The sequence below is a fragment of the Charadrius vociferus genome, unplaced genomic scaffold (genome assembly GCF_000708025.1).
Source record: "Charadrius vociferus isolate BGI_N301 unplaced genomic scaffold, ASM70802v2 scaffold105, whole genome shotgun sequence".
Taxonomy (NCBI): domain Eukaryota; kingdom Metazoa; phylum Chordata; class Aves; order Charadriiformes; family Charadriidae; genus Charadrius; species Charadrius vociferus.
Window position 1 is genome coordinate 2481257 of NW_009648543.1, and position 27528 is coordinate 2508784.

General features: G+C 36.6%; 1 protein-coding gene across 1 annotated transcript in view; it reads left to right on the forward strand.

Annotated features, from left to right (window-relative positions):
• The window catches only part of KAL1 (Kallmann syndrome 1 sequence), a 131609-nt gene that overhangs the window by 84244 nt on the left and 19837 nt on the right, over positions 1–27528 (forward strand). Inside the window, exons 10-13 of the mRNA XM_009885964.1 lie at positions 2922–3051; positions 12641–12843; positions 15631–15778; positions 20594–20746. Of these exons, the coding sequence (XP_009884266.1) occupies positions 2922–3051; positions 12641–12843; positions 15631–15778; positions 20594–20746 (634 nt within the window). The remainder of the gene's footprint in view (positions 1–2921; positions 3052–12640; positions 12844–15630; positions 15779–20593; positions 20747–27528) is intronic.

Below are 27528 nucleotides of genomic sequence, written 5' to 3' on the forward strand. Positions count from 1 at the left end.
CCGTCTCCCAGGAGCAAAGGCTTGCTTTGGTGAGCATTCTTAGACAGTGCCCACCTTGTGTGGGATTGCATTCACTCGTAACAGATGAGGTCTGCTGTCCTTTGATAGAGTAGCGGATGCAGCACTGTCAGGTTTCTTCTGTATCAGAGGAAACATAAACTCAGCTCTTCTGATACCCTGGATGGTATCACTGCGCTCTTTGAACTGCTAATTCTTTTACCACTGTGCGTAGTTTCAAAAGAAGGTGGAGAGCTATGAACTCAGCAGGGTGAGGCTGTCCTCTCCTATTTCCCTTAAACCTTTGCACTACAGAAGGGAATCCAGGATTGATAGTGTGAAAGAAATGGAATGAACACAGTGAAACAGCCCATTGCTTACTGTAATACTACTCAGCATACCATTTAGTGGGCTTATGTTAATATAAGACAGATATTGAAAGGACTGTGAATATCACGATCTCAGCTCCAAACCTACTTAATAAGTAGGGAGAACTAACTGAAGCAATTAAACAAAAAAATTCGTTTTACCATTTAGGTAGTATAAGATATCTCAGTAGTATTTAACTCTTTCTTGAAATTTATTAAATCTATATAAAGGTTGCTTATAGGTGCCAAAGTAGTTTATACTCTCTAATCCAGGAGTTACACCTCTTGCATGCCATTGAGTTTAACAGGAGCTTTACCAGCAAAATGAATGATGAAAGTAATAGGCCCGAGGCATGTTCATAAATTAAAATAATTTTGGTGATATGGATTGACAGATCATTTGATCTTACAGTATTTCATGGTTGCCATGGAAGAATGACACAACTGAAATCCTTTCTTTTAATTAGCCCTATCAGAATAACTGAGCTGATGAAAATGGCAAACAAGATTCTTTAGCTGAGGAATTTGGGGTCAAGTCTATTCAGATTATGTTTGCCTTGTAATTAAATTCAGCAACTCTGTTTTTAAAAAAACAGTGTTGTAACTAGTTAATTACAATTGGATATTGATCCTGACCCTGATGTCAGTTGCAGCAGTGGTCTGAGTCTATCCTTGGGTTTGTTTTTTTTTTCTGTTAATATAGTGATCGTTTATTTTACTCTAGTTTACTGTTATGTCTTATCTGTAAATTCTTGAGTATGTGGGCCTGCAGACTGGAAAAAACTAGCACATCTGAGTGGTCCATAAAATGAAAATAATAGTAAAAGTTTGTGCAGGTAGTCTCTTGCCTAGGGGAACTGCTTCACTGGACAAGATAATTCACTCTACAGGTAACATAAAAACTAAAAATGGAAGGAGGATGAGGGAGACAATGAAAGCATTAGGACTTTTACCACTGCTTAAGCTATAAATACAAATACAGCAGTCTGAATGGAGGATTCTGAGTAGCAGCAATATGTGAGGGGCTTAAAGCCTGCAACACTTACCAGTCTGAGAGGAGTCTATAGCGCAGTTTAGAAAAGCTCTCTTTTCTTTACGTGCACAGCCAAGCAAGATAGCTGTTTCCCTAAATTTTGCTTGTCACTAAATGAAGAGATTAAGTGTAGGATAACACCTCCAAATTGTATTGGTCAGGGCTCTAAAAATACCACTGCTGGAGAGCTAAAGCAATTTCCTCAAGTTTTGGCTATAAGTTAGGTGAGCAGCTGCTGCTTTCTTACACAGACTGGAAAGAGCAAAAAGCAGAAATGATGCTGTGCCTTTTTTAGGAAGTGCTTGGCATCATTGCAAGTAATATTGAATGCTATACAAGGAAGGTAGATTTTTGAAGTTATACAAAACAGAGCTAGTGAAAATAAATTGGTGTCGCTACATTTTTAGTGAGCTTGCATGTTTGGTCAGTAATGATAATCAGTAATGATTTTATAGTATATTTAGACATATACAGGACATTTGGTTCAGGTTCATGTGTTATTTTGATTAAAGAATTAAATTAAAATGCAATAAATATGACATCCTAAAATAAATTGAAAATTGGATAATTGAGAGGTAATTGCAAAACTAAAATTGCAACAAGTGGATGAGTTTCTGATGAGTTCTATAAAAATGCTATGTCTTCTGTACTTGGCAGCGATTCAGGGGTTGCCAGGAGGCTGTGTTCAGTTCTGGTCTTTGTACCTTAGAAAAAATAAGAAACATTGCAGAAGATAGCTCTCTAAAAGTTTAAAGGGGAAAAAAAGACACAGGAAAGCAGGACTCAGAATAAGAGCACATAAAGCACCTCCTACTGACAGGGTTCAGAGTGCATCTATGCTTATTCCATATTTCAGTAGTTAAGGCACTCCCCACAGAAGGTGGAAAGTGAACTCATGACACTAGCAGTCTCAGTGGGTGTTGTTGGAGAAAAGGTCATCTCCTATGACCTACGAAAAGTCTGCAGGGAAGAGTTAAAACAGTGAGTGTCTTTTTGACATAAGTGCCAAAGATCTGAAGAAGGCGTACATTCATTACCTGAGGGTTTTGTGTTTCCTGTGAACCAGAATAGGTGGCTTCTCACAGTGCTGGATTTTGTGAAGCCATTTTGGACCTCTAATTCTCTGAGAATTGGAGAAATGAGTGCTGTGACCTGGGGCAATGAGTGTCCTGAAACATCAACACCTGAACAGCTAGGCCCTATACACTGGTGAAGGTTGTGACAACTGGAAAACTAATTTTGTGAATTTAACACTTCACCAATTTTCTAAAGGTTACTTTTCCCAGAAAAGACCTGCAATGCACTGTAAAATTGGGTGGTTATATGATTTTGTTTGCAGCTGTAAATGCTTTGCAGTGCAGAATGATGCTCAGAGTCAGGTGAGGTGGTTGCATACAGCCTGCCAACACTAGTGCATATTAAAGAAGTACCTTTTGGTCTGACTAACCAGTGTTGCATGGGAGATGATAGCACAACTACCCGTGTCAGAACGATGAGTGTAAGCATGATATTTTCCCCACCAGACTACAGATGAGCGGGTTCGGCTGCCAGACATCCGAGCGAGCAGGTGGTACCAGTTCCGTGTGGCAGCTGTGAACGTGCACGGGACGAGAGGCTTCACGGCACCCAGCAAGCACTTCCGATCCTCGAAAGGTTAGTTTTCATTTGCTATGTCTGGTGCTCGCCGTCCGTTCACTCAGATGTGGAGCGCAACCTGATCTGCCTAATTTGTGGCAGAAGTTTTTTAACAGGTAGGTTTTTGGGCAGTTTTGCCACTGGCTTTAGAAATAGTGTGAGATTTGTTTGAAGTTGGCAAAGGAATTAAAGGTTAAAAGTGTCATTATTCTTTTATCAGTAAGGGGTCTCAATGAATAAACCTCCTTTTAAACATTTTCCGCATGGTTGGTATCAAGCAACGTGACCCTGACCATGAAACATGGAGGAACTGGGGTTTCAGTGTGTTATTCCAAGAGGTTTCTCTTATTTTTCTTTTTGGATATGAGAAATATGTTGCTGCCATATGTTTAGCAGAGTATTGAAATACTTTGTCTCCTATATCTAAATAATTTTAGCAGCATTGTTTTGGTGGAACTGTGGGCTCTCTTAATATAACTTTCCCCTTGCTAGCACTAATCGTAAGGGCTTGAGAATAAAAAGAATGTAAATGCTGAGTAGCGTGATTCTGCTTATTAGAAAGTCATGCTGGCCAATCCACAAAGTATTGTAGGAATTTTTGTTGCCATTTCTGGCTTTGCGAGGGTTTGGTTAATAAAATAACTTCGAAAATTATTTCTGTAGCAGTTAATGGTATTTGGAGGATGGGGAAGATGGAAATGGATCTCCCATCCTATGAAGTTGCTGTCATTGTCCCTGGTGTGCCTTTGACCCATGCAAAGCAAAATTTTCCTGGATGGCTCTCATGCATAGCATTGGAGTTAGCACAGGCCAGAAACTATTCCTGACAGACAGACGGTCTGGATGTGGTCACTCTTCCTTAAAGGCAGTCAGTTGAAAATGTGGGCATAGCCAGACAATGCTAGTTGACTTTAGTGCCAAAGAATGAGATCTATCATTCTTCACTCTGCTAACAGAGGTAGTTTCTAATAGAAAGACTTGTCATTGTTTTAGTAGTGCCAGAATCTTTACACTGATATAAAGCATACTTCAAGGAATGCATTTCCTCCTCTTTCTGCAGGTAGAATTATCTTGCAATATGGGCAGTTGCCATCTAGGGGTTCCTGTCCTAGGTTTTCAGTCAGTCCTAGAAAAAGTCTTATTGTAGATGCAGTTATAGAGGCATGCAAGTGCTTTTGCTGTTATGGATGGTTTAATTACTTACTGAATAAGTATACACTAGACTCAATAATTTTTTGGTCCTATAACCACATTTGTGGTAGGAAGGTTGGCTGGCATAGCTATCCCATTACTGCTGTGACCACAAACCTCTTCAAGTATAAAAGAAGTAGTATTTTAAGAATTTATTACACTTAAGGAGCATATCATTTCAGTCACATCAAAAATACAGTTCCTTCAAGCTGTTTTGAGCTTACTGCTAGGACTCAGCAGCAGCAGTAGCTTTTTCTTTGCTTTTCTTCATCAGCAACACTTCAGCAGATACAGCACTGTGTTGCTGAATTAGGTACCAATGTTCTTTTAAACTCAGATCATTGTCAGATGTTTTACTGAGTTTGTAAAGAGTTTCCAACTATTCTGCTTGGAACCACTAAATTGCAATTACATAAAGGTGTATCATGATATCACTGAGGTTTTGGCTTGAACGTGACATTTTCAGGCAGGTTTTGTATTACTTTCCAAAGAATTAATCTCCTACTGAATGTGCTAGCCACAGGAGTATACTCTTCAAAATACCTACATTGATAGTGAATATAAGAAAATCCATGGTGACTCATACTGAACGTCTCTTTTGCCCATTATCTGACCCCAGACAAAAGTGGGTTTTTGGAGAATAGCGCAAGAGCGGGATAAGCACATAGGGATAAATCTTCAGAATAGCCTTCCAGCTGGCAGTGATTTGTGTTTCAGGAGCTTGTGGGTTTGGTATGATTACACGTTAGATACTAGAGTCCTCTTTTTCTGTGGTCTCTGCAGCTACCCCTGAAGCACTTGCTTTCCTTGAGCGCTGCCCACAGCTGGCTGGTGGAGGTGGGGAGCACTTTTAGGACTTTGTGACAAGGACAACAGGAGCCAGTTGTACCTCTGCATTGCTCTTACCAAATAAACCAAAATAACAAGATCTTGATAATGGCAGAAAGTATGTAGCCAGTGGTGTTCAAAAGGCTTCTATAACCCTCAAAATAACACTTTTCAAATCTAAACTCCAGCCCTTGGCAGAGAATTGTGAATTGCCAGACAAACAGCAAGGAGTTCAGTTAGCTATCAGCTTCGTAGCCAAAGTCATCCTATTCTGGCAGCTCATTTGACTACTTTAGACACTTTGGTATTGTCAGTGGTTATTATAAAGATACCACGTTCACCAGATGAAACGTGTAGAAGCGCCAAGTGACACAGATGAAGATGCTGCTAGGTGGTGACTGTAGAATGGTACTGGGGTGCCTCGATCAGTATCTCTTAGCCTCCATGTCCCCAGTAGGCATTCATAGTGGTAACAGTTATAGTGTCATATAGGCATTTTGGCTCCTTTGGGGCTCAGCGGGAAGCAGCGGCCCCTGCCTGGCAGAGAGGCAAGAAGCTGCTGCTCAGATGAGCCTAGTTTTTTGAGAGCCAGCATCTACTGGCCCCTGCTGAGCTCCTACATGCACATTTAACCTCCGGTTTGGAAAAGGAAAGCGGACTTTGGCACATCACCTTTGGAAGGTTGCTGACTGATTGTGCTACATTTATGTGAAGTGTGGACAGAAATTCACATTAGTTCTTGTACTGTTTCAATTCACCCTGTTGTGCTGAGACCAAGAGAAGATGACTATCTTTGTCAGACTTAACAGAAGTTTTCTTCAAAAAGAAACCCTTTGATCAGGAAACATGACAGCAATTCCTGAGACAGTTTCTCACACAAGATGCTGAACTTTTACCAATAGCTCATAAGTTATAATGAATAGCAAATTATTTGGGTTTATTTTTTTTTTAAAGGAGGACAAACATGATATATAATCTGAAACTAGGGAGGAGTGTGGCACCACAAAGTCTCTGTCACTAAATATTTTAAGCTGTTAAAAAGGACATTCAGAACATTGCTGCAGTTAATTATTTGGAGAGAAGAATTTTGTCTGGTTACCACAATACTGTTTTATACTATTTTTTGTTTTTTGCAAATGCGAAAAATGTGATCTCTAAGGAGACAGGGCAAAGTAAGGTTTTGTTTTCTTCACAATAATGTTAAGTCTTCTGAGGTATATAATTTCCATGAACTTTTCTATCACTAAATAAAGCTCCTTATTATCCAAATTAGTTTAATTTCCTGGTCATGAAAAAGACAAAACCAGGAAAACAAAAGTATTTCATCAGGCATTCTAGCTTACCATTCTTCATCTAATTGTGTTTTGAGGTTTTATCTACTGCAGCTTTTGATACTCTTATACTGTAAATATTTGAGGTGAAGGTTTATTAGCTGTTTTACACTGCCTCATGTGTTCATTTGTGGCATTAACCTGTAAATAATAAATAATCAAAGTGACATAGCTGAGATAATTTATTAAATATTCAGAGCTTAAGCAGAGATTTTTTTAATGCTGCTCATTTCTTTTTTATAAAGGTAGTGAAGGGTTTGTATGTCATGTCCTTTCACAGGGAAGGAAGCAATGCTTCATTTTGCCAAAATGTTATTCCAAAGTTACAAGAAACACTCATAGACTATGCCTATCTGTTTGGAGCGGAGTGGCTAGAAGACGGAGTGAATACTGCACCTAGGAGAGTGGGTTCTTTCCTAGAAGTAGGACTCTGCACATGGGTTTTCAGATTGACACTGTCGGCTGAAATTGATCAAAACTTTCTGATATTTTGACAGTGATTTCCACTTTTCCGGGTTTTTTAATTGTGTGTGCTTTCTTTTTCATCTTCAACTGAGTGGCAACAATTTGCAATGACAGCAATAAATAAAGCTAACAGAATGCCTGGCAGAACATTTTTGATCCCCAAAGGTACAAATATGTTTCTCTTCATATTTTGACTGGCTCTCTCCAAGCTGCTTCATTTTCTCTGGAAGCAGGAGAGAACCGTTCCTGCAGTCCATAAAGAAGTCTCCTTAGATGAAAAGGTTCCTGTGCTTTTCTCCAATTAAGCAGGCATAGGATAGCCTAACCCAACTGGTCAGAAGCTGCTTGGCACTAGTAATAAAACTTCTAATTTGTTGCATTTGGGTGTGCAACAAATGCAACAATGAAAATGCAGAAAATGCATTTTCTAGCATTTTATGATTTATGATGAGAATGAACTCTTAGTAACAGAGGCTGCAGTCAGCTAGAGGGATCAGTGCTAGGTATTTCCATATCATACATTATCTTGCTGGTCTGTAGTTAGGTACTGAGTGATTTTCTGAGACAAAAAGAGGCTAGAAGATGAACTCAATGAGCCCAAACCAGCCGATCCTTCTACCTCTGCTGAAGGTTTTTATCTTCATCATGAAGGCAGTTGCTAGCATACACAGGATAAATTGTCAAGCAAAAGGAAGCAGACAACATTGTTTTCACAGCACATAAGTACCACGCTGGATGTGATTTCATGCATACATTACAGAGTGTTAGTAAAACCAGAACAGACACCCACTCCCAGCAATAAAATTCTTTCTGTTGCTCCTCTGGGACAAATGATTTTTTTATACTGTTGCACAGCTGGTTTATGTGTGCCATTTCCATTGGGCAAAGCCAGTTCTCCCGCTTATGCCTTGGAACTGTTTAATGGTTGGAAACTTGTCTGTAGAGCAGCTTCAGCAGATTTTTAGAGTTGAAAGGTCTAATGTTTAAAAGATAGCAATGGGAGATCCATTTTAAGTCAGAAAAAAAAGCTCTGTAAGAAAGGGTTTAAAATAGAGTCAAACTTACTATCACTTTTACAGCTCAGATTTAGAATTCCGGTTCCAATGTCATTATTTTCTTCTCTTCTATATTCCAAATCATTTACTGTTTTCGTTACAGTTGCCACATTTAGAGCCAAAGTGGATGCATTGCAGCAATGTGTGATGTGATTCTTGTGTATAGCTTGCCCATGCTGTTTTAAGGTTGCAAAGTGCTTCCAGATCCTATTGATTGAGAGAATTTTGTAAAATATAAATTATCTATCACTATGTTTACAGATATGAGTGTGGGAGGATGTGCATTTTGAAATGGTGATGATGTGAGGGTTTTCTTTTTTTCTTTTATTTGCAGCAAGGCATCCTCCTGTTTGGGGACTGGAGACAGTTTTGCTTGTGATGGCTGAGTAGCCACAAGAATTTAAGTCCTTTGGGTATATTCAAGCCAGATACAATCCAGACAAATGCAGTACTTACTCCATGTGCTGGAACAGCAGCTTCAGCCTTGACCTAATGAAGCTATCATTTCTAGCAGTGAGAAGTGATTTATTTGTCAGGCTGCTGAGACCAGAATTTTTTCGAATTTGAGGACAGCTGTCTGTGCCAAATTCTAGTATATATATAATAACTTTTATTCTATTTGAGTTGTAGTATAAACTGCAAAGAAAAAGCTGCAGCTAGCATCACTTTTTCTGCAAGCCAAAGACTTTGATTTAACACTCAGATAAATTCATGTATATAAAATTTCAGAACTTTAAATTTGAAAAACTGGCAGTAGCTTCCATTCCAGTAATTTAATGTTCATGTATCTGAATTATACATGTGGGCAGTCAGTCAAAGTGATCACAGATATGTGAAGAATAACAGTAGACTGGCTGTTAGCTTCGTGGTCAGCAGAATGCCAGTTTAGCTTCATAGTCGGGTTAACAAACACCTTATGTATGTAAGACTTATAATCCAGTATCGCTTATCAGACCTTGAAGTACTTCAGCACGAGTTCTATACTGCTTTTAATGTCTGTATAGACATAAGCAGAACAGAGCACCTTGCAGAAGCATGACTTTTCCATTCAATAATGCAATAGTGAAGGCTTAAAAAAAGTCAGCAAAAACAAGTGATCTGTTATCTGGTAACTGGCAGGCATGTATTATGGAGGAGCATGCTCTTACACTTAACAGGTTTTTGGCTTTCTGGTTTTTTTTTGGGGGTGTGTGAAAGGGTGGCTTTGGAGAGGTCTGGATTTTTGGCCTTCTATGTGTTTCATTGGGTTTTTGAGGGTGGGGTTTGGGTCATTTGGGTTTGTTTCCTGTTAATAGCAGAGATCACAAATCTTACCTTGCTGCTATTCCTTCTCACCTGTTTGTTTTGGTGGTGAAACTCAGTCCTTTCAGATGAAAGAAAAGATTAATATTCTTGAGTTTTTTAGCTTACAAAATTATATTTCTGCCAGTTTTAATAGTGATGAGTGTCACAGAAAGATATAGAAATAGATGAATAAATTGTATATTGGTATTGAAATACTTAATATGGAATGGATCCTCAGCTGGTATAAAACACTCACTAAGTGGCTTCATATTTCAGGTAATACACCTCAAAGCCAAGAAATATTTTATGGTTTTGTCTCTACAATCAGACAGGGTTTTTTCAGATGATTAAGTGCAAAACTGTAATAAGTTAAGTTTTGTTCATCTTTGATGTCTTAAGTCCTTCTAATCTATTATGTTCTCCAGCTAAGTCTCCTAGTTTTAAAAAAGCTCTTCTGGAAAATGTGGCACTTTCAAATGTGTTGACTCTTCGTGTCTGTCAACTGCAGATCTTCTTTTCTGTCTTCTACTGCTACCACCACCACTCTTCCTCCTGTTCAAAGGCATTTTTGTGGATGACATTTGTGAGGCTTGCAAAAGAGAGACTTTGAAGAAAGGGGACCCTCAGGAAAATGTTTCTGCTATTGCTGTATTATTTCTCATGTATATTCCTCTTACGAGGATGTTCTGTCTTTCCTTAACTGTAATTACCCAATGGTTTTTAATACAATGTTTATATTCTCCCATAGCAAAGGAGAGACACTACTAGACTTTCTTTTAAATATGGATCAGCATTTTGTCTGCTGACTGGACTATTTCTAGTGAACACAGAAGAAATGCTACTGATAAAGTACTGTTTTCAATAAACTGTGCAGTTATCAAAAGTGCAGCGTGAAATGCCGGTGCTGTAGAAGTCAGAAGAAATGATCTATTGGTTTCAGTACGCACACAGTTCTTTCTCAATGTTTTCTTCTTCTGCTTATGTTGCTGAGAAAAACAGGGGTGTTTGAAGTTACCTTAAAAAAGAAATAATCCTGTGATTCTGAGACATATAAAAGCTCTGTTCTGGTCAATTGCTAACTTTATACAAGGAAAATTACATGCTGTCTTGCATTCTTATAGGGACAGAAACATTTGAAAAGGAAGAATGTAAATTTGGTCATTTGCTTTTAGATCTAGGAGAAACTGGTGAACAGAACTTCCAAATATTTTTAATCATGTAAGACACTTTTTTCCAGAAAAGCTATTTCATTTAACTTTTAGATTTTTTAAATGACTCTCTTTTTAATGAGTCTTTTATAGATGCAGAATAAAGACAAACATGTTTTATGGTTAGAATTGGTTTTGCTTATATCTGACCATTTGTGAAGACATATTCTCTCAAACACTTTAATTCTATCACATATGTTATGTATACATAATACATGATGCATAGTACTTCTGGGAGATAACCTGAATAATTCACCTACAGTAATATGATCATGTTGCACTTCAGGTTATAAATGTTTTATTGCCATAATACATTGCCATATAACATGAAAAAAAACCCTAACATTTTAACTCAGTGAAGATGAATACTTAATAAAGATTTTGGATTTATAAGTAATGATTCTGATTATATTTATTGTACTTAAATTTCACTTTATATCTACTTATTTTATTAAATGATAGAAGTAAATGAAAACTTGTGTTACAGAACAGTACAAACCATTTAACTAAATTAATCTCTTAAATATATCCCCTCCAATATAAATAACTTTGTATACTTTAAGATGGAGTTGTTGGCTACTTCACAGGTAAGGAAGTAAGTGTAAGAACAGTGATTCTCCAAAGACCCAAAAAAAACAAAGGGAACTGACTGGAAAGCTGATTTAAAAAAGAAGTGAGAAGAAATAAGGAATTCCTATTATTTTGAAAATTAAGTTAAATTTGCAGAATTCTTAAACTCACATATGCTTTGTAACTTTTATGGCCAAAAGTTGGGTTGAATTATATGTGTGAGGAAACAGGGGCATCCATTACTATTTAACTAAAATGGCATGTGTGAGAAAACAGGAGCATCCATTGTTATTTAACCAAGAGTCCTGTTAAATAACAGGAATAAGCCATTATTTCACATCTGCTGATCTTTAAAAAGGAAATGCTGTCCTTATTAATTCTGAATGTGTCAATTTCAATGAACTAAACGATGGAATTTTTCAGTGAGCTCGTTTGTCTTAGGGATTATCTGATGAATTTAGTATGTCTGGAAAGTTTATTTAACAGCTCATTTACCATTATAAAAAGATGCAGGTGAACCATGCAGTAAATGAATGCCTGGTGTCCCCTCTGCACACCTCCAGTTTTATTTCTGGCGAATAAGTGGTGATTTATTTGGCTAAAAAGCTATATGAAAATGCTTTTTTATGAGATTATTTTTTCTTGGCTACAGTTTCATAACGTGCCTTAATTACTTACGTGCCTTTATTCTGCCTGATATACTTTTTTTTTTTGAGTCACACTGTTTACTTTTACTTAAATTTTGGGTTTACAGTTTCCTTATATTTTGTCACCACAGCCATTTAAAAAAAAGTAGGATTAAAAAGTAGAAGTAAATAGCAATTTGGATTTTAGAAGCTCAGTTGCAAGATTTCCATTGATTCCCATTAATCAGGGCCAGGGTATTATATAGTAGGCCCACAAAGAGGACCTAACATTCAGTGTTGGGAAAGGTTCAATATTGGAACCCCTGACTGTCGGGTGTCCTTCATGACTCTAGGGTCAGCACAGAGACAACTAGAGGAATAATATTTCAGTTGATGTTGACCAGAAATTAAGCCAGAATATGGAATTAAGTCACAGGCGTAGCTAATTGTTTTTTATTGTTCTGAAAAGCCCTGTAGACTTCTATAACATCATAATATATCATTACATCTAAATTATATTTATTCTAAGGAAGTGTTTATGTCTATGGTGGTGAATATCAATACTAGAGTTTTGAAAGATTCAACATGTAGAAACATAATGTTATCACCTGAGAATTACCTGGCAACACTAAAAAAATATTCGGTGTTTCCACCATACAATACTGTGATCACTTGTAGAACATGAATGTTTTACACTCACTATGTATTTAAAGTAGTTAATGACAGAAGTAAAACTGATTGTGTAGTATGTTTTTATAAAGCTTCATAATATTTGTGAACTATATTGCTCACAAATTTGTGAACATTATTCTGAACACAGAATAATGACAAAACTAGATGCTAACCCACAATTTTTATTTCAGTAGAGCTTGAATTTCTAGAACTTATAAGAAGCCAAATCACTTACGGGAAATTTTTGCCTGAATTTTCTTCCGTGTATTGAGAATATTTAATCCAGCTCATGTACGCCTGGTAAGATGAAGATGACCTTTACTTTATTGAACATGATCTTTACGTTAGAATCTTTTTGTTTTTTTTTTAAATTCCAGATCCGTCTGCTCCACCAGCTCCATCTAACATCAGAATTGCCAATATCAGTGCAAACAATGATGGGAGTGTAAATGTAATGATTACCTGGGATCTTCCAGAAGAGCCTGATATCCCAGTGCACCACTACAAAGTCTTCTGGAGCTGGACATATAGCAAATATGTAATCCCAGCTAAAAAAAAGAGAAGAAAGATTACCGATGGGGTAAGAAAGAAAACAGTAAATGGGACAGAAATATGGCTTATTTCTGGCACAAAATAGAGTGTAAGTAGAAAATACATGATTGATCGCAATGATTTCAGCAGCTGGTATAGTAGTGGTCTTAATTTTTAGTATCACCAACCCCATAGACGATTTTGATCTCTCAGTCTCTATCTTTCACTGAACTCAGGGAGACAAGTAGAATTCTGTCTTAAAATGCAGATAAATACTATAAGATTTTGCAGGAGAGATGAATAGAAAGTTAAATACTGTTTGTTGTCTAAATTCAGGCTTATTTTATTACTGCTTCTTAAAGATACAGCATTTGTTTTATTTGAAAAGTCCAACATCATCTGTCACATTGTTCTCTCACTATGCAAATACAACTTGTGATGCTATCATAAAGAAGAACCGTTAAATAATCAGTATAAGCCCAAGGAAAAAACAAACCCAAAACTTTAAATAAGCTGCTGTACCAAAGAACTGACGTATTTCCATAGCAGTAAGTTCCTCTGAGTTTCTTGAATGATGTATCAAATATACTTTACTGGAAAACTCTCTATTGTGATATCCTTAAGGATATGGCATAATATTTTAAAGTAGTTAATAGAAATGGAAATGAGTTACAGATAACAGGCTGAACTTAATTCTCCGTGCTCTTAATAAATGCATTGTAAGAATTTGGTCCCATGTCTACGTTAACTGTATTTTGGCTCTGGCTGCCCACTTGCTCTGTGATGAATGACAGCTGGAGGGTTATAGTTGTCTCTCTGCCCCTCAGTCACCAAACCTTGAGAGAAATAAAGCCAATGAAGGCTGTGTGCTGAGTTCATCTACAGCAGATTGGACACAGCAGAGGCACCACCATGGGAGCATGCTGGACCCATCTCTTCTCATGGGACCTGATGGGTGACCAACGTCTGAAGGCTACTGACTCAGAGTCACCACCTCTGTGCTGGGCAGGCAGGAAAAGGAAATTTTCCCACAAATGTAGACAATATGGGGTAATTTCACGTGCTGAGATAACTTGGTTATTGGTTGCTACTTCATTTAAATACTTTTTTTTTTTTTTTAACTTTAAAAAAAAAAACTAAATATGCATAGAAAAGTTAATTCTTTCTTGTACTTTTAAAAAATCACTTTGGCAAGGTAGGAGTAGGGTTGGACTGTGCTAGGTAGAAAAGTTTGTGTTTCTCAGGAAAGCTCCCATTGGCTAGAGATCTTCATGGCAGAGGCTACAGCCTAAAGATACAGGGGAGCTTTCTGTCCATAAGCTGATACATCACAAAACCCAGAGAATTTCAAAATTGAACTGGGTCCTTAATGTTGTGTTGGCACTTTATGTAGGGTATATCCTATGTATAAATATATTAAAACAGATCTAATATACATTACAGTAATTTGGACCAAGTTCTGACCTTGAATATAGGGAAATCCAGAAGAGCCAAGGCATATTTTAGAGAAAAGGCAGGCTCTTAGATTATCTCCTGTATTACTCCTGGCTCAATGTACTTCTTCTTCTGCAGCATGTCATGAAACTCTACGGCAATGCCAGTGAGAGTCAGACTTCCCCCACAAGACACTCCTGAGCCTATTGCTAATCAATGGTCCTTTGAATATTATAGCAACTCTTCTATCTAAAAATTGAAACTGCAGAAAAATGTGAAAAAAGTAAATTAAAGGTGGAAAAAATCTTATTTTTTAAAGATCATTGCAGATTTTTTTTTTACCTGTTTTTTACCTTTAGGTGTAGTCTAGTTCAATTAATTTTATAGCGATTTCCATATGAAATCATTCCAGGTAGACATTCAAATAATTTGAGTACAATATTAACACTGTTAATTGAGTGTTATACTTAATGTTATAAATATCTCAGCACAAAACAAAGAAAGGTAATTGATATGAAATGCTTTTGACAATCCCTGAAGTGTTAAATATGGCAGTACGTGGTTTAGCTTTTCACTCTGGATTGACTGTCAGACTTCAGAGGCACAAAGTATTCTAATGAAAACATGGAGTAATGTCTTCTGTCTGAGACAGGGGCTAGAAGGACATTTTTATAAATGCATTAAAAAAAATTTAGAAGAGTAAGAATGCTGAGAACCTTTGGCTCTTCTTTGCAGTATCATGGGACTTGCCTTAATTTATGGGTTATTGACCAGAGAATGATAACCCTACTCTAGTGTTTTCAAATTTAAGAAATTTCCGTGACAATGAAAACTGTATTTTTTCTGTTTTCCATTCTGTAGTGGAAAAGTGTTATTACCAATGAGGGGGTATTTTTGATTGTGGGTTTTGAGTTGATTTTTCTCATTTTTGTTTTCAGCAGTTGAAACAAATAGAAAATATTGACAAATGTGCTGAATGTTGGATTTTAGCTGTCTTCAGACTGACTGTCTCTAGAAAAAACTTTTCAATTGTGTTGCTAACACAGAAATTTGGGAATAAAAGTTTAAATTTCTTTAGCTAAAATAATTTTGGCATAAGAAAAAAACTTGTTTTATGTAAAAAAAAACTCTTTAGTTTTGACCGAAATGACAGGTGTCTGTATTTCCCAAAATTATGTGAACATCAAGAAGGTTAGTATTTTTAAAATGACACAGAAAACCAGAGTCAAATAAAATGTACTTTTTAGAAAAAGGGAATTTTGCTCAGTTGAAATTTATACGTGAGTTTTCTTTTCTGATTTCCAAAGAGTAGTGTGACTAAGATAACAGGCCTGCTTTTAATAAGGGTCTATGTTTCAGTAATACTATAACTACTTTGTATATTTATTCTCCTCTATTATAGGCCCAAAATTATGTGGTCTTGGAGGGACTCCAACCCAACAGCAACTACAATGTAGAACTGCAGGCAGTAACACGTTGGGGTCAGATACGCCTAAAAAGTGCTAAGGTTTCTCTCCATTTTAGCACAACTCAGGACACCAGGAATAATAGTGAGTAATTCTGTTCAAACACCTGAATACTTTATCTCTTCTTTATCTGGAATTTGAATGTTTTATATAATGATTTCTCAAATTAAAAAAAAAAAAAAAATTCTTAAAGCTTTCTGTTTCATATCATAGTGATCCCGTCTCAATGAAGTTGAGTAACCTTTTAATGTTAAATTTCTTATCTAAAAATTGGTGACAGTTTGTGATTAATTCTTTATCTTACTCACCTGAAATAAACAAATGCAAGAAAAATGGCAGCATTTGTATGACTGCGGTGTTAATATTTTTTAAATAAAATACAGGTATAAATACTTACTGTATTTTTCAGTGGCTGGGATAGAACAGTGTCTGTGTCTTTGTCTCAACTGGACGGTTTTAGCTTGCAATGCTTTTCAAAATCCTGACCATTCTGAGTAGCCCATTAATTCAAATTCTTCATCCACACAAATGTGTATCTACTATAAACTAATATAAAACATCAGCTCGTTGTTAAGGAGTCTAAAATGTTCCATGCCTGATAAGCAATGAATTTTCAAGATATTATTGCACACATAGGACCCACATTCAAATTAGAATCTTGAGATCTTTAGATGTCAGGTGATTTCTTGTTAAGATCTTCTTTAAACCTCACATGCTAAGTAATATAATTGAAAAGCATATCTGAATCCAAAAGTAAACCCTGATTCTTAGTCTTAGTTAAATGCTATTTGTATAATTACAATGCAATACCAAGTTACTGCCCCAGCTGCTGATGTGTCTACTTAACAAATGCAGCAAAATTCTGATAATAAGATGTTAAAGACTATAATTTTATATATCCTATCCTGACTCCATTTCATTTTCCATCCATTCCCATTCTTTTTCTTAAAGTACGCTCAAAGTTTAAACTTTACTTTTCACTATTTTCATAACATAACTGTAATTACTCTCACCCTAACTAATAAATTGCTATTGTTGCTGGACCCTCCTGCAAGCATATTCAGTTTGGATATACGTAAAATATTTTAAAGTAGTTGCTAGCTATGACAGACCTTCATATCTACAGTTGCTTCCCATTTTAACGTACCAAGATGACAAAATAGACCTAAAGATCCTTCTTTTTCCCATATTAAGCTCATTTTTACTACCTTTTTGGTCCATTTTAAGAGACAGCAGAGGGCCAGGTTTTCTGCTCTTCAATACACTGAGTCTTTGCTTGAAATCCATACCAAAATGTAAGCTTGAATCTCCACAGTGTGTATATGAGGCAAGTCTGGGTTAAATCCTCAGTGAAGCCCAATGTAAGTGAATATAAATTCTGCCCTTTCCATACTGGCTTTCCTAGATTGTACCTGTGCTTTCTGTCGTCTCCTGGAAAAGTGACCTAATTTTCAGGATTGTGCATGATATCAAAAGTTTCTTTGAGCTACCTCATTTAGTTTTCCTTTCTTTTCTGTATGTGCACAGGAGATGTAATAGAAGAAAAACTACAGTGGGAACTGTATACTTGTATACTCAGACACTGAGCTCCACTAGAAGTGTATAGTTGGTGTTTATGAGAGATGTTCTCATTTTGCTGAGTATTTTCCTAAGAATTTTTTCTTGGGTTTGCTTCTTTTTTTTTTTTTTCTTTCTTTCTTTCTGCAAAACACATTTTCCTAGATAAACAAGCAAAAATTTCCTTTTTTTTTTGGTTTTTTTTTTTTTTAACATCTCCCAACCACCCCACTCCCACTCTTTTTGTCTCTTGTGGTTAGAAGATTGATAACAAATATGTAACTGAGTTGAGTTTACATCAGGTCACAGGAGAAGACTGAGGCCTGGATTTCCCCTGAATCTGATGGTGAGATGTGTCCTGGTAACTGGGATGAAGTTCTAGGTGTCATTATACATAACTAGCCAAAGTGACATTGAGCCAGCTGTTGAATTTCTTTCTCTTATTTCACTAAGAAAATAGCTTTATAAACTTTCCCCTCTTGGGAGCAAGGATAATGAATCAACTGATGTTTTTCAGGCTTTATTGCTAGTCCTGACATTAGGTCAGATCATCATCTTCTTTAAACATGAGAGTAAATAAAGACTTTTTCTATAACAAAACCCTTCTAAACTGAAGCTGAGTAATCGAGATTGGACTACGTCATTTTTGGTACCATTCTATACTTACTGTGAGAAACCCTTTTGCTGGTAGTGCTGTATCAACTCTCCATGGTCTCACTAATGGTCTGTCTCTCATGGTCTATATCACCAATGGGTCTCTGTAAGGAGAAGATGATTTTTGTTTCACTTTTCTCTCTCCAAAACATTGTGTTTTTCAGAATCTGATGCAGATCACATCTGATTTATTACTTACAAGTCCTCTACCAAATGAAGTTCCTTTACCCTATACCTCACGTGTGACTTTGGTGATTTCATCATTTTCTGTCCACTCCAGTGGCACCTCTTTCCTGTCATCATCACAGCAAGATTTAAATTCCATCCACAATTTTGCTTGGATAATCTGCCATCTTGTTGATAGTTTTGTTTCATAAAACAGTCCATCAGTGGTTTCTGTGAAAGTCTCCTATCTATTAATGTCTAATTAGTATAGACTTTCTTATGCCTTGTGCTTTATTTCACTTTACTGTGGTGACCTTTTTAGACTAAAAGGATCATTAATTGTTGTATTGTTTTTTAAACCAGAGTAATACTATACTAGGAGCAATATTTTTGTTTTCTCATATACTTCAAGTATTTGACTGTTATATTCAAGTTATGAACATCCATTTAGTTAATGAGCAGGATTTTCTTTTTAACTGCAAATCAGCACCTGCGAGAACTAAAACACGTTATTTGTTTTCCAGTAGAATACTTCAATAATAAGCTTATAGACAAATCTTTGTGTTGAAGCCACGAAGTAAAGGATTCAAGATTCTTTGAGCATAAACCACTGATATCACACATTTCTGTGGATAGAGCACTCTGCTGAGATGTATATTTGGACTTTTTTGGACATTTAAAAAAAAAATGGCTAAATTATAGCTTACATAGAAAAGACAATAAAAACTACTCCTGGAGGAGATGCAAATTCATCTTCTGAATCTTACTGAAGTTCATTAGGTACAGAGCCAGTCCTGCGTGAGGTACTTTTGAGAGTACTCAGAAGCAGATGGAAACATATGAAAAAGAAAAAAATATTGCCTGAAATGTTATCTAGGACATGACATTCACTCCTTCTCTTTGTCTGGGGACTTCCATGGCCTCTGGGAAGTAACCAGATGCAACATGCCAATTTTGCTGAAGTCCTACTGTCACTTACTCAGCTCTCTGTGGAATTAAGCTCTGGTTTTTTAGGTGTCTGTTCCTACTGTCAGAGTAGAGAGTAGTCCATAACCCGCTGAAGTAATTTAGTCCTACAGACCTCTGTGAGCTTTGACCCTGGCCCTCTGGCATTATATTTCCCCACACTCAGAAACGCATTGCCTCACTATATTTGTATGCTTCACTTCTGGGAAATGCAGCAAGACTCTCTCTCTTGATCTTTATATAGAAATATTCTAAATTGGTGTCCTGATTTTTCTGGAAGTGGAGCACACGGAGAGCAGCAAAGCAGGGATTTAGTAAAATTAAAATACTTTAAGTTGAATTATACCTAAAAGATTTATGTTTGTACTTCTCTCTATCACTTCTTGATTTCCTTTTAGGTAGTGTAAACATACAGTTACCTTGAGAAAGAATTTGCTTAAGTTTGGTTTTACTTTAATGTAAAACAAGCAAAGAAAATGTAAAGTTGTCTCAGATTAAGCAAAAGATCGAAAAAGTAAATTTGTCCAAAAAGCAAGTGGGTTTCAGCTGAAGCTACATGTAGGGCACAATGTTCAAGTTTACACGTTACTCGTGGTAATTATTGAAGCCTGTGTCTTTCCCTCTTTCTCTCAAGTATGTAGTTAGTAATTTGCCACTTTCTAATTATTAGAATCTTTACTTTTCATTTAGGTTTATTACTGCATTAAACACAGCTTTTTTTGTTAATCTGATGCAGATACTGTCCTCTTAATCAGAACTGATATATTTGCAAATGCACAATGTAAATGCACTTTGAATCAGCATTGCTGCCTTTTTAACTGAAAATGTCTAGAAATGCTGTCAACCCTGCTAAATGTTGATGAACTGTTGCCAAATGAAATACTTGATGAAGGACATCCCGTTACCGTTGCTTGTCAGAAGCTAGGCACATAACACCGGAGGAATTGCTCAAAGTTAATTCTGCTCTTACAATGTTTTCCTAAGCGTTCACTGTTCACTGTTGGAAACAGGAAAGTGGGCAAGAAAGATCTTTAATCTGACCAGAGTGTTCTTACATAGCATGCCAAAGGACTATATTTACTTTGATGTAATAACCACATGTGGCACTCTGTGGGTTACACTCAATGCCATCCTTGGGTTTTGTGTATATTCAACCACTGCACAAATGTAAAGACCATGAATGATAATACAGAACTGCTAGATACTATGGCTGTTTAAAAAGTCATTGTGTTAACATTTCTTGTTCTTGGGGATATAAATACACTCCCTTTCCTTATGATTATTTTGGAAATTTACAGAGCATTTTCATATTAAAGTATGTTTACCTTTTTCTCTCTCTATCCAAAATATTTTTTTGACTGAATTTCAAAAAAAATATATGCTTTTCAACCATTGTGGACAATTTGTTCTTTATATTATTTTCATTTAGGTAAGATACTGAAATAAGGTAATTTGGATTAAAGATAGTGTTATTTTCTGAATTTCAGCACCATTAGCATAGTCATTATATGGCACCGTACTAAAATAAATAATTCCTGATTGTTCTGTGTATTGCAGAGGAACAGACATCTTCTGCTGGGAAACCCCAGAAAGGACTGGTAGATCCTTACCCAACATTTCAAAGAAGAAAAACCACTCGTTTTCTTAAAATTGGAACTCCTTTCTATCAGGACAATCAACTTCAGGTCAAAGTCTACTGGAAGAAGACGGGTTTGTCAAATTTTTATTTTACTATTTTTTCTAAGGAGGTACTCTCATCAACTGCCTCAGAGTTCCAGGACATTGATATAATATAATGAACCTTCTACAGTCATTCAGAATTAAATCCTACACCTATCCTTCCTTCCCTTCACCTTCACATTAGAGTGGAACATTGCCTCTCTTTTTTGTGTTATGGATGTATAAATGTCTGGCAGAGGGAAATTATGTGAATCAGCTATCCAAAAATTGCAGTCAGTAATGTTGGGACACTGAATTTTACCAGAGCTGAGATAATTTTTAGTTCAGTGGAAATTGCTTCTGTAAAGTTTTAAATAGGCAAGCAGAATTTGGCCTTACGTTCTACAGAGCTTTTATGGCTATGAATGTTGTCTCCCTGGAGTGTGGTTGGAGGGTCGGATCTCAAGCTCATACAGTTCCCAAGTGGATTTTCTGCTGATGCCACTGCAGTATCACTTGTTGGACTTTGTCAGTTGAGAAATTAGTCAGGAAATTAATGTATATGGAAATCATGCAGTGGTGTCACAAAAACTAAACTGTAGTTTGAACTACAAAATTTAGAGTTATACTGGCTCATATTAACGCCACAGTAGGCTTTATGCAAAACTTTATCAGCCACCTTCAATTAGAACAGGATGAGAAGTTGGCCACAACCACTGGAAAAATCTTTAAGTTGGTTTTCCACGAGGCTGCATGCACACTTCTCATTTTCAGAAAAATATATCAGCAATTTTAAGTTTAAATCGTCCAGTCTGAAGGAAAATAACATAAATTATAAATTTTCAAACACAGAAATCAAAAAAAGGATTTCCTTTCCTGCCCTCTAGGAGCGTATTGATTGTTACACATTGCTCCAGCTTAGCCATAACAGGTTCATATGCTGTTATTTGAGAATGTGCTAACACTGTTAGTGTTTTAACTTGGAGCAATCTACATGTGTAGCAGTAGCACGTGTATAAAATCCATTCAATTTTTTTGTTTGAAATAAAGGGCTACCTTTTCTTTTGGAATTTTTCAAATAAATTTAGAAATATTTAAGTTCTTTTGGCTTTAGGTGTATGCAGCACCACCCTGAATGAGGAAAGGCTGTATAACCATTCAGTTATGCATAACATGTCACAGTGGATGGTGTGGATTGTGAGAGGTAACTTTTGCTTCTAAAAAAGCGCCTGCCTGTTTGAATGGTTACCTTTCTAGCCCTGCTATATCAAATACTTGCAAATCAAATGCTTATTTGTCTCTAAAATCTGCAAGCTTTGATTCAACCTGACTACATAAACATTTTAAAAGTTTGTCTCTATCTTGGCTATGCTAGTTTTCTTTCCTCTAGCTTTCCCCATTATATTTTATTTTTGCCTAACTTAATGGAAATCCTGGATAATTTAAACTTTTAATAAAAGTTGAGGCATTTTCAATTGTGAATACTAAGATTACCTAACAATATGACTTTGGTTATCCGAAGCATGATTTGTGTTTTCTGAGCTTGAGACTTAAGCTTTAGCTTTCAGGAAGTGAGATGTCAACTCATTGGCCAAGCTCCTTTTACAGTCAAAAAAGAAAAGCAGGTGACTTCTGAAGCAATTCATCACACGCAGCAGCTGAATCATTCTCTGGGGATGCCTCTCTTCCTTACTGAGTACAGAAGGGAGCCTAGGCAACTCATTTGTAGAAAGCTTAGAGATGCCTAACATCTCTCTGTGAGCTGAGGTTCAATTCTGAGCAGTTTGAGCTGAATAAAATGAGGACCAGATTGAAAGACGAAGAGACTATGATGTCTTCCACAGGTTGTGGCTGGGTTGTGCAACTCACAGTCTTCAGGCAAGATTCAGCCCAGTGGAATAATTGATTCAATTGCAGCCCTTTTTTTGCCAGCCTGTTTCCAGAAAAAAAGATTATGTGCCCTATGAACAAAATGCCAGCACCCCTAGTGAAATTCGCCTTCAAGTAGTTTTCGAAATTCACTTTTATAATTAACGGAGGAAAAATAATGACCAGACAGCAATATTTATCTTCTTCCAAGATAGATATCTTGAACTAGGTGTTCTCTAATTGTAATGGTAACTTAGATATTGAGTTTATAAGTAGCTGTTACACTGTGGTTACTTAAATGTTGACATTTAATCTGGAGCTGAAACCCACACAATGTTACGTACCTGGACGTGATATTTGTAGTAAAAGTTATAAATGCCTATAAAAAGAAATAAGGTAGTCAGCGTTCTCATAGTGGCTGAGACAAGAGGTAATTAAGATTAAATGAAGTCAGGGAATATTTTATAGCTTGGAAATAGCAGTGTTTGGAAGTGGTGTAATCTCCACAATTGGAGATCTTCAAAGACAAATATGTCACAGATCCATTAGAAATTAACATGAATTTACATACTGTCACCTTGTGCTAGGGATGGACCAGTTGAGTTCCTGACTTGCTGACTGTACAGCCGACTTATCTTGTGTGAATCTGTGTGCATCCAGTTATAGAAGGGGGACACCCAGAGGTCCGTTTTGGTGATGTGGTGGGAGCAAGCTCTGTCACATGCACTAGGGTGTTTAGGTATATGCCCCAGCCATGCAGTGGAAGTTGACTTCATTTTTCTCACAGAAGAAACAGTGATAGCAAAGGTGTATGAAGAGGGGCAGAATATGGCAGTTTGTCACACTTGCTTTTTTCTTTTCTTTTTTAAAAAGAAAATATCTATGTTCTGAGTGACAGCATATGCAGTAACTCGGCAAGAGCCATTGCCTCGTGTGGAACTGAAATATAGCCGGTTGCCTACTCCCGAGAAGCTAGCAGCTTCTATAAGCTCTTACAGGAGTTTGGAGGTTGTGTAGTACATGGATGAGGTACTGACTGTAAATTTACTAGTGACAATTTACTGCAGAGCAAGTCTTTTTCACCGTACAAGGAGCACAGCAGGAGAAGCATATTGGCTGCGTCTTGTATCTTGTCTTTATGAAAGACAGCAGTTATTGGAGCCAGCTGCATTGGGAACTGTACCCATGCATCTTTCTCCTTTATGACCTGCACTGTCTCAAGTCGTGTTTAGGGAGTTGTAGGAGGTATAAGAGTGCAGCAACTATAATAGGAAATACCGAGAGAGAATTTACCTCAGCCTACCCTATGGCCTAGCATCTAGGCTATTTTCACTGCAGATAGGCAATCGGAGTTCAAATCCTTCCTGACAGGGAATTAACCTCTTTGTCTTCTACATGGTGGGTGAAAACAGCAGTCCCTGTTGATTGCTGTAATGCTGTCATTCTTTTGTAGTTTGCCATTAAAAACAACACTTCTGTAGTCCTAAATTAGGATGTGTGACTTTAAAACAAATAAAAATTAAGAAAATGTCATGAAACTATGTGAAATAAGTATATTCATAATGGTAAGAGTTCCCATGACATAAAAAAGAATTCAAGAAGTATGAGTCTCAAGCTTGAATACGTTGGACATTTGTAAATTAAGCAAAATTTGAATTGGTTGTGGCAATCTTTTCTTTGGTTTGATTCTCTTTTTTTTTTTTTTTTTTTTTGTACTTTCACTGATGGATTTCATGGTCCTAACACGAGATGGTTGCAGTGGTGATGAAATAAATGCATTATTTAGATTTTGGATTTTTTTTAAGATGAAGACATTTAAACCGGTATGGTATGTTCATATAGAGTGTCTTTTAGCTGTAACGAAAACTTTAACAACTACTAAACCAGCAGTCTTTCACTTTGTAAGAATGTTACTCATTTTCTATAGTAATAGCTGCTTAGAAATTTTTGTTCTGTTCTTGAATTCAGTGGCACTACCATTCTACTTAGACCTGAGAGTATTTATTTCTTTTAAATTCTGTCCAAAACCAAGATAGATGTATAGAAGAGTTTTTTACTGCCTCCCAACACTGTAGCATCACACCACACCACATATTACAGAAGCAAACAGAAAGAAAGGCTTGTGTGGATTTCTTGCAGTCTCAGACCACTTAAGAAACACAAACATGTTTCTATGGTTGTTTTAGGTTATCACTTTACTTTCATTGATCCCTTTGTTAGCTGAGAAATTGTTTTCCTTTTGAATTTGAACCATTGTGCTCTCTCTAAAAAGGACAAAATAGAACAGAATCAGAGAATAATTTAAATAAGTTGGAAGGGACCTCTGGAAGTCAGCTGGTCCAACCATCCGCCCAAAGTAGAACTCTGAAGTTAAATCAAGTTGTTCAGTCCTCTGTAAGGAGGACTTAAAACAGATGTTGTTGCTGTTTTCTGAATGACAGGGAATTTGTCCTTTAGGGATATTGGGCTGCAGAGGGCACCTAGCAGTTTATTGCAATGTACCTTAGGAATTCCAGAATGTATGGTGATGTCTCTTGACAATCAAAGATAGTTTTTGCATTACTATGAAGAAGATGTATTCCTCAGTGTCATTTGCAGATGTGCCTCTAGGAAGCCAGTGAAAGACCACAATGATGACATCAGGACCAAAGCTCTTGGTTTTATATCATCCCTCTGGATAGAATGCATCAGACCTCTATCCTGTGCAACAACTGCAATAGAGGGGGTGTTGCAAATATTAGTGAACTGGCTTTATTATACAGTAAAGAAGTGATTGCTTATCAGTATTCAGAAACTGAACACAGTATATGAGTTAAAGTCTGAGTAAGTGGATGGAAGATCCTATTTCCATATATATGCATCATAATGTGCCACAGTTTGGTAGCAGGAAAGACTTATTTAGGACTGTTCTTCAAGTGTCATTTCTTAAGTCCCATTAGCTTCAGTAAGCATGAGGCATGAATGAAATGTAGGATCTGGACTTTACATTAAAATAAATCTCTTTCTGAAATGCTCTTTCAGTTTGAATGCTTTGGTATGACGGCAATGACAATTTTACTTCGGGATGTATGCTAGCAAAAAATAACTCCACACTTCAAGCAGTACAAGGTGCTTAGCAAATGCACATAATTTTGCTAGACAGAGTCATCACAAAAGCGTATTGTAATTATATGAATACAATAACTTCTTTCTGAAAGAAGAAAATGTCTTTCACTTGCTGCCTCTGACTTAGGCCTGGGATTAGAGAAACACAGTACGTTCCTTAAACAGCATGAATCCCACTTTTGTAAATGAAAAGAAGAACTTGCTTGTGGCTAGATTTTTTGGCCACCTTGACTGTGTGAAATCAGAAATTATGTGCCATTTCTGTCCAATAGTGGAATCAACTTAAATGAATCACTTTTAACTCCTTGGTGCTGGAGTCACAGAGTATCATCCATTACCAAGACTGGATGCACTCTGAACCTCCTACTTAAAAGGATTAGCTACTTAGAATAATTAAGATCCTCAGTATCTTGTGCAGTAATCAGGACCGAAAGTGTGAAAATAAAAAAATCCTAATGTTTTGTCTGTTCCTCAGTGGTTTGGCAAATAGAGAACTGAGGTTTTGAACTTCAGCTGTTAAACCTTCAAGTTGCTGCAAATTTGTGATCTTCAGGGTATGAAAATAAGATATTTCCCATAGGCAGAAGGAAAAAACCTATTCTTTGTGAGCTCACTGCATCAATTCTCATCACTTGCTGCAATAATGATAATACATGAAAATATTTGAATGTAATTTAGTATGATGATTTCTTTCCAAAGCAACATGTCACAATAATATTTTCTAACCCATTACTCTGCCTCCACTACTGTTTTCTTAGTGCCTGTTATTTGAGTATAATGTAACTCTCCTTGCTCAGGTAAAGCTTTAGTTTCCTTCACTTTTCTTTGAATGAAGTCTGTGAGCATTTACATCCCCTGTTTAAATTAAACATCTAAAGTACTTGTAGATATGTAAAATCAATATATCTGCCCCTTGGTTTTGCTTAAAAAGGCAAATATTTAAAATGCATTAAGGCTTGGCTTCAGGCTTCTTTCTTTGTGTTTCTGGTAAATGCTAAAGCAGGAAAAAAAAGAACACTTAAGGCAGGGAGAGGCAAAAAAATCTTCCATTGTCTGATAAGTCAACCAAACAAGAATAATGAATTAAATTACAGGGAAGAATAAAATGCAAGGCAAGGCAGAGCAAGCAGAAAGCTGCCATGAATGCTTTCAAAACCAGATCTTAGGAAAACAAAATTAACTTTCACTTAGTTCAGGGAGATAAATGAAGTGACTGTATGTGCTGACTCTTTGTTTGCAATAAGGTATTTCATATGGCAGGTTTTAAAATAATTGAAGGCTTTGCTCATGTTATCCTGTGGTCCTTTCTCACAGAACTAGTGCCATTGAAGCTAATGAAACCCTTCACTGCCGGTTGGAGTTTCTAGCTGTAATTTTAAAGAATTCAGCAGTAGTTGCTTAACGCTAAGGAATGATTTAGTTTGGTACTAACTGTTGCACTAGGAAGATCAATGTTTGAGCAGCTGGCCATTTTCTAATTATTTAAGCAGTAAAATATTTGTACTTGAACGTATCACTGTGGTCCAGATGGTTCTTTCAACAAAAAGACCTTGCTGTTAATTATAGTGAAGTATACACCAATATATTTCCCTCATATTTCTATGTGAATACAGAGACAGTGGCTGAGCAGAGGCTGATTGTGTACACATATTGTGCATTTGTATTTAGGGATTTAATTAGTAAAGCTTGCCCCAAGCACAGGAATCTTTGACTAGATCAACTCTTTAGAAATTCACCATTAGACATTGCATAATTTTGCTTTTCCACATGTGCTACAGCTGACTCAGATGCCTGTATCCTATGGGCTTCCCCAGCATCCTGCCTGCGGAGGTAGGTAATGCTGTCAGCTTTAGCTGTTG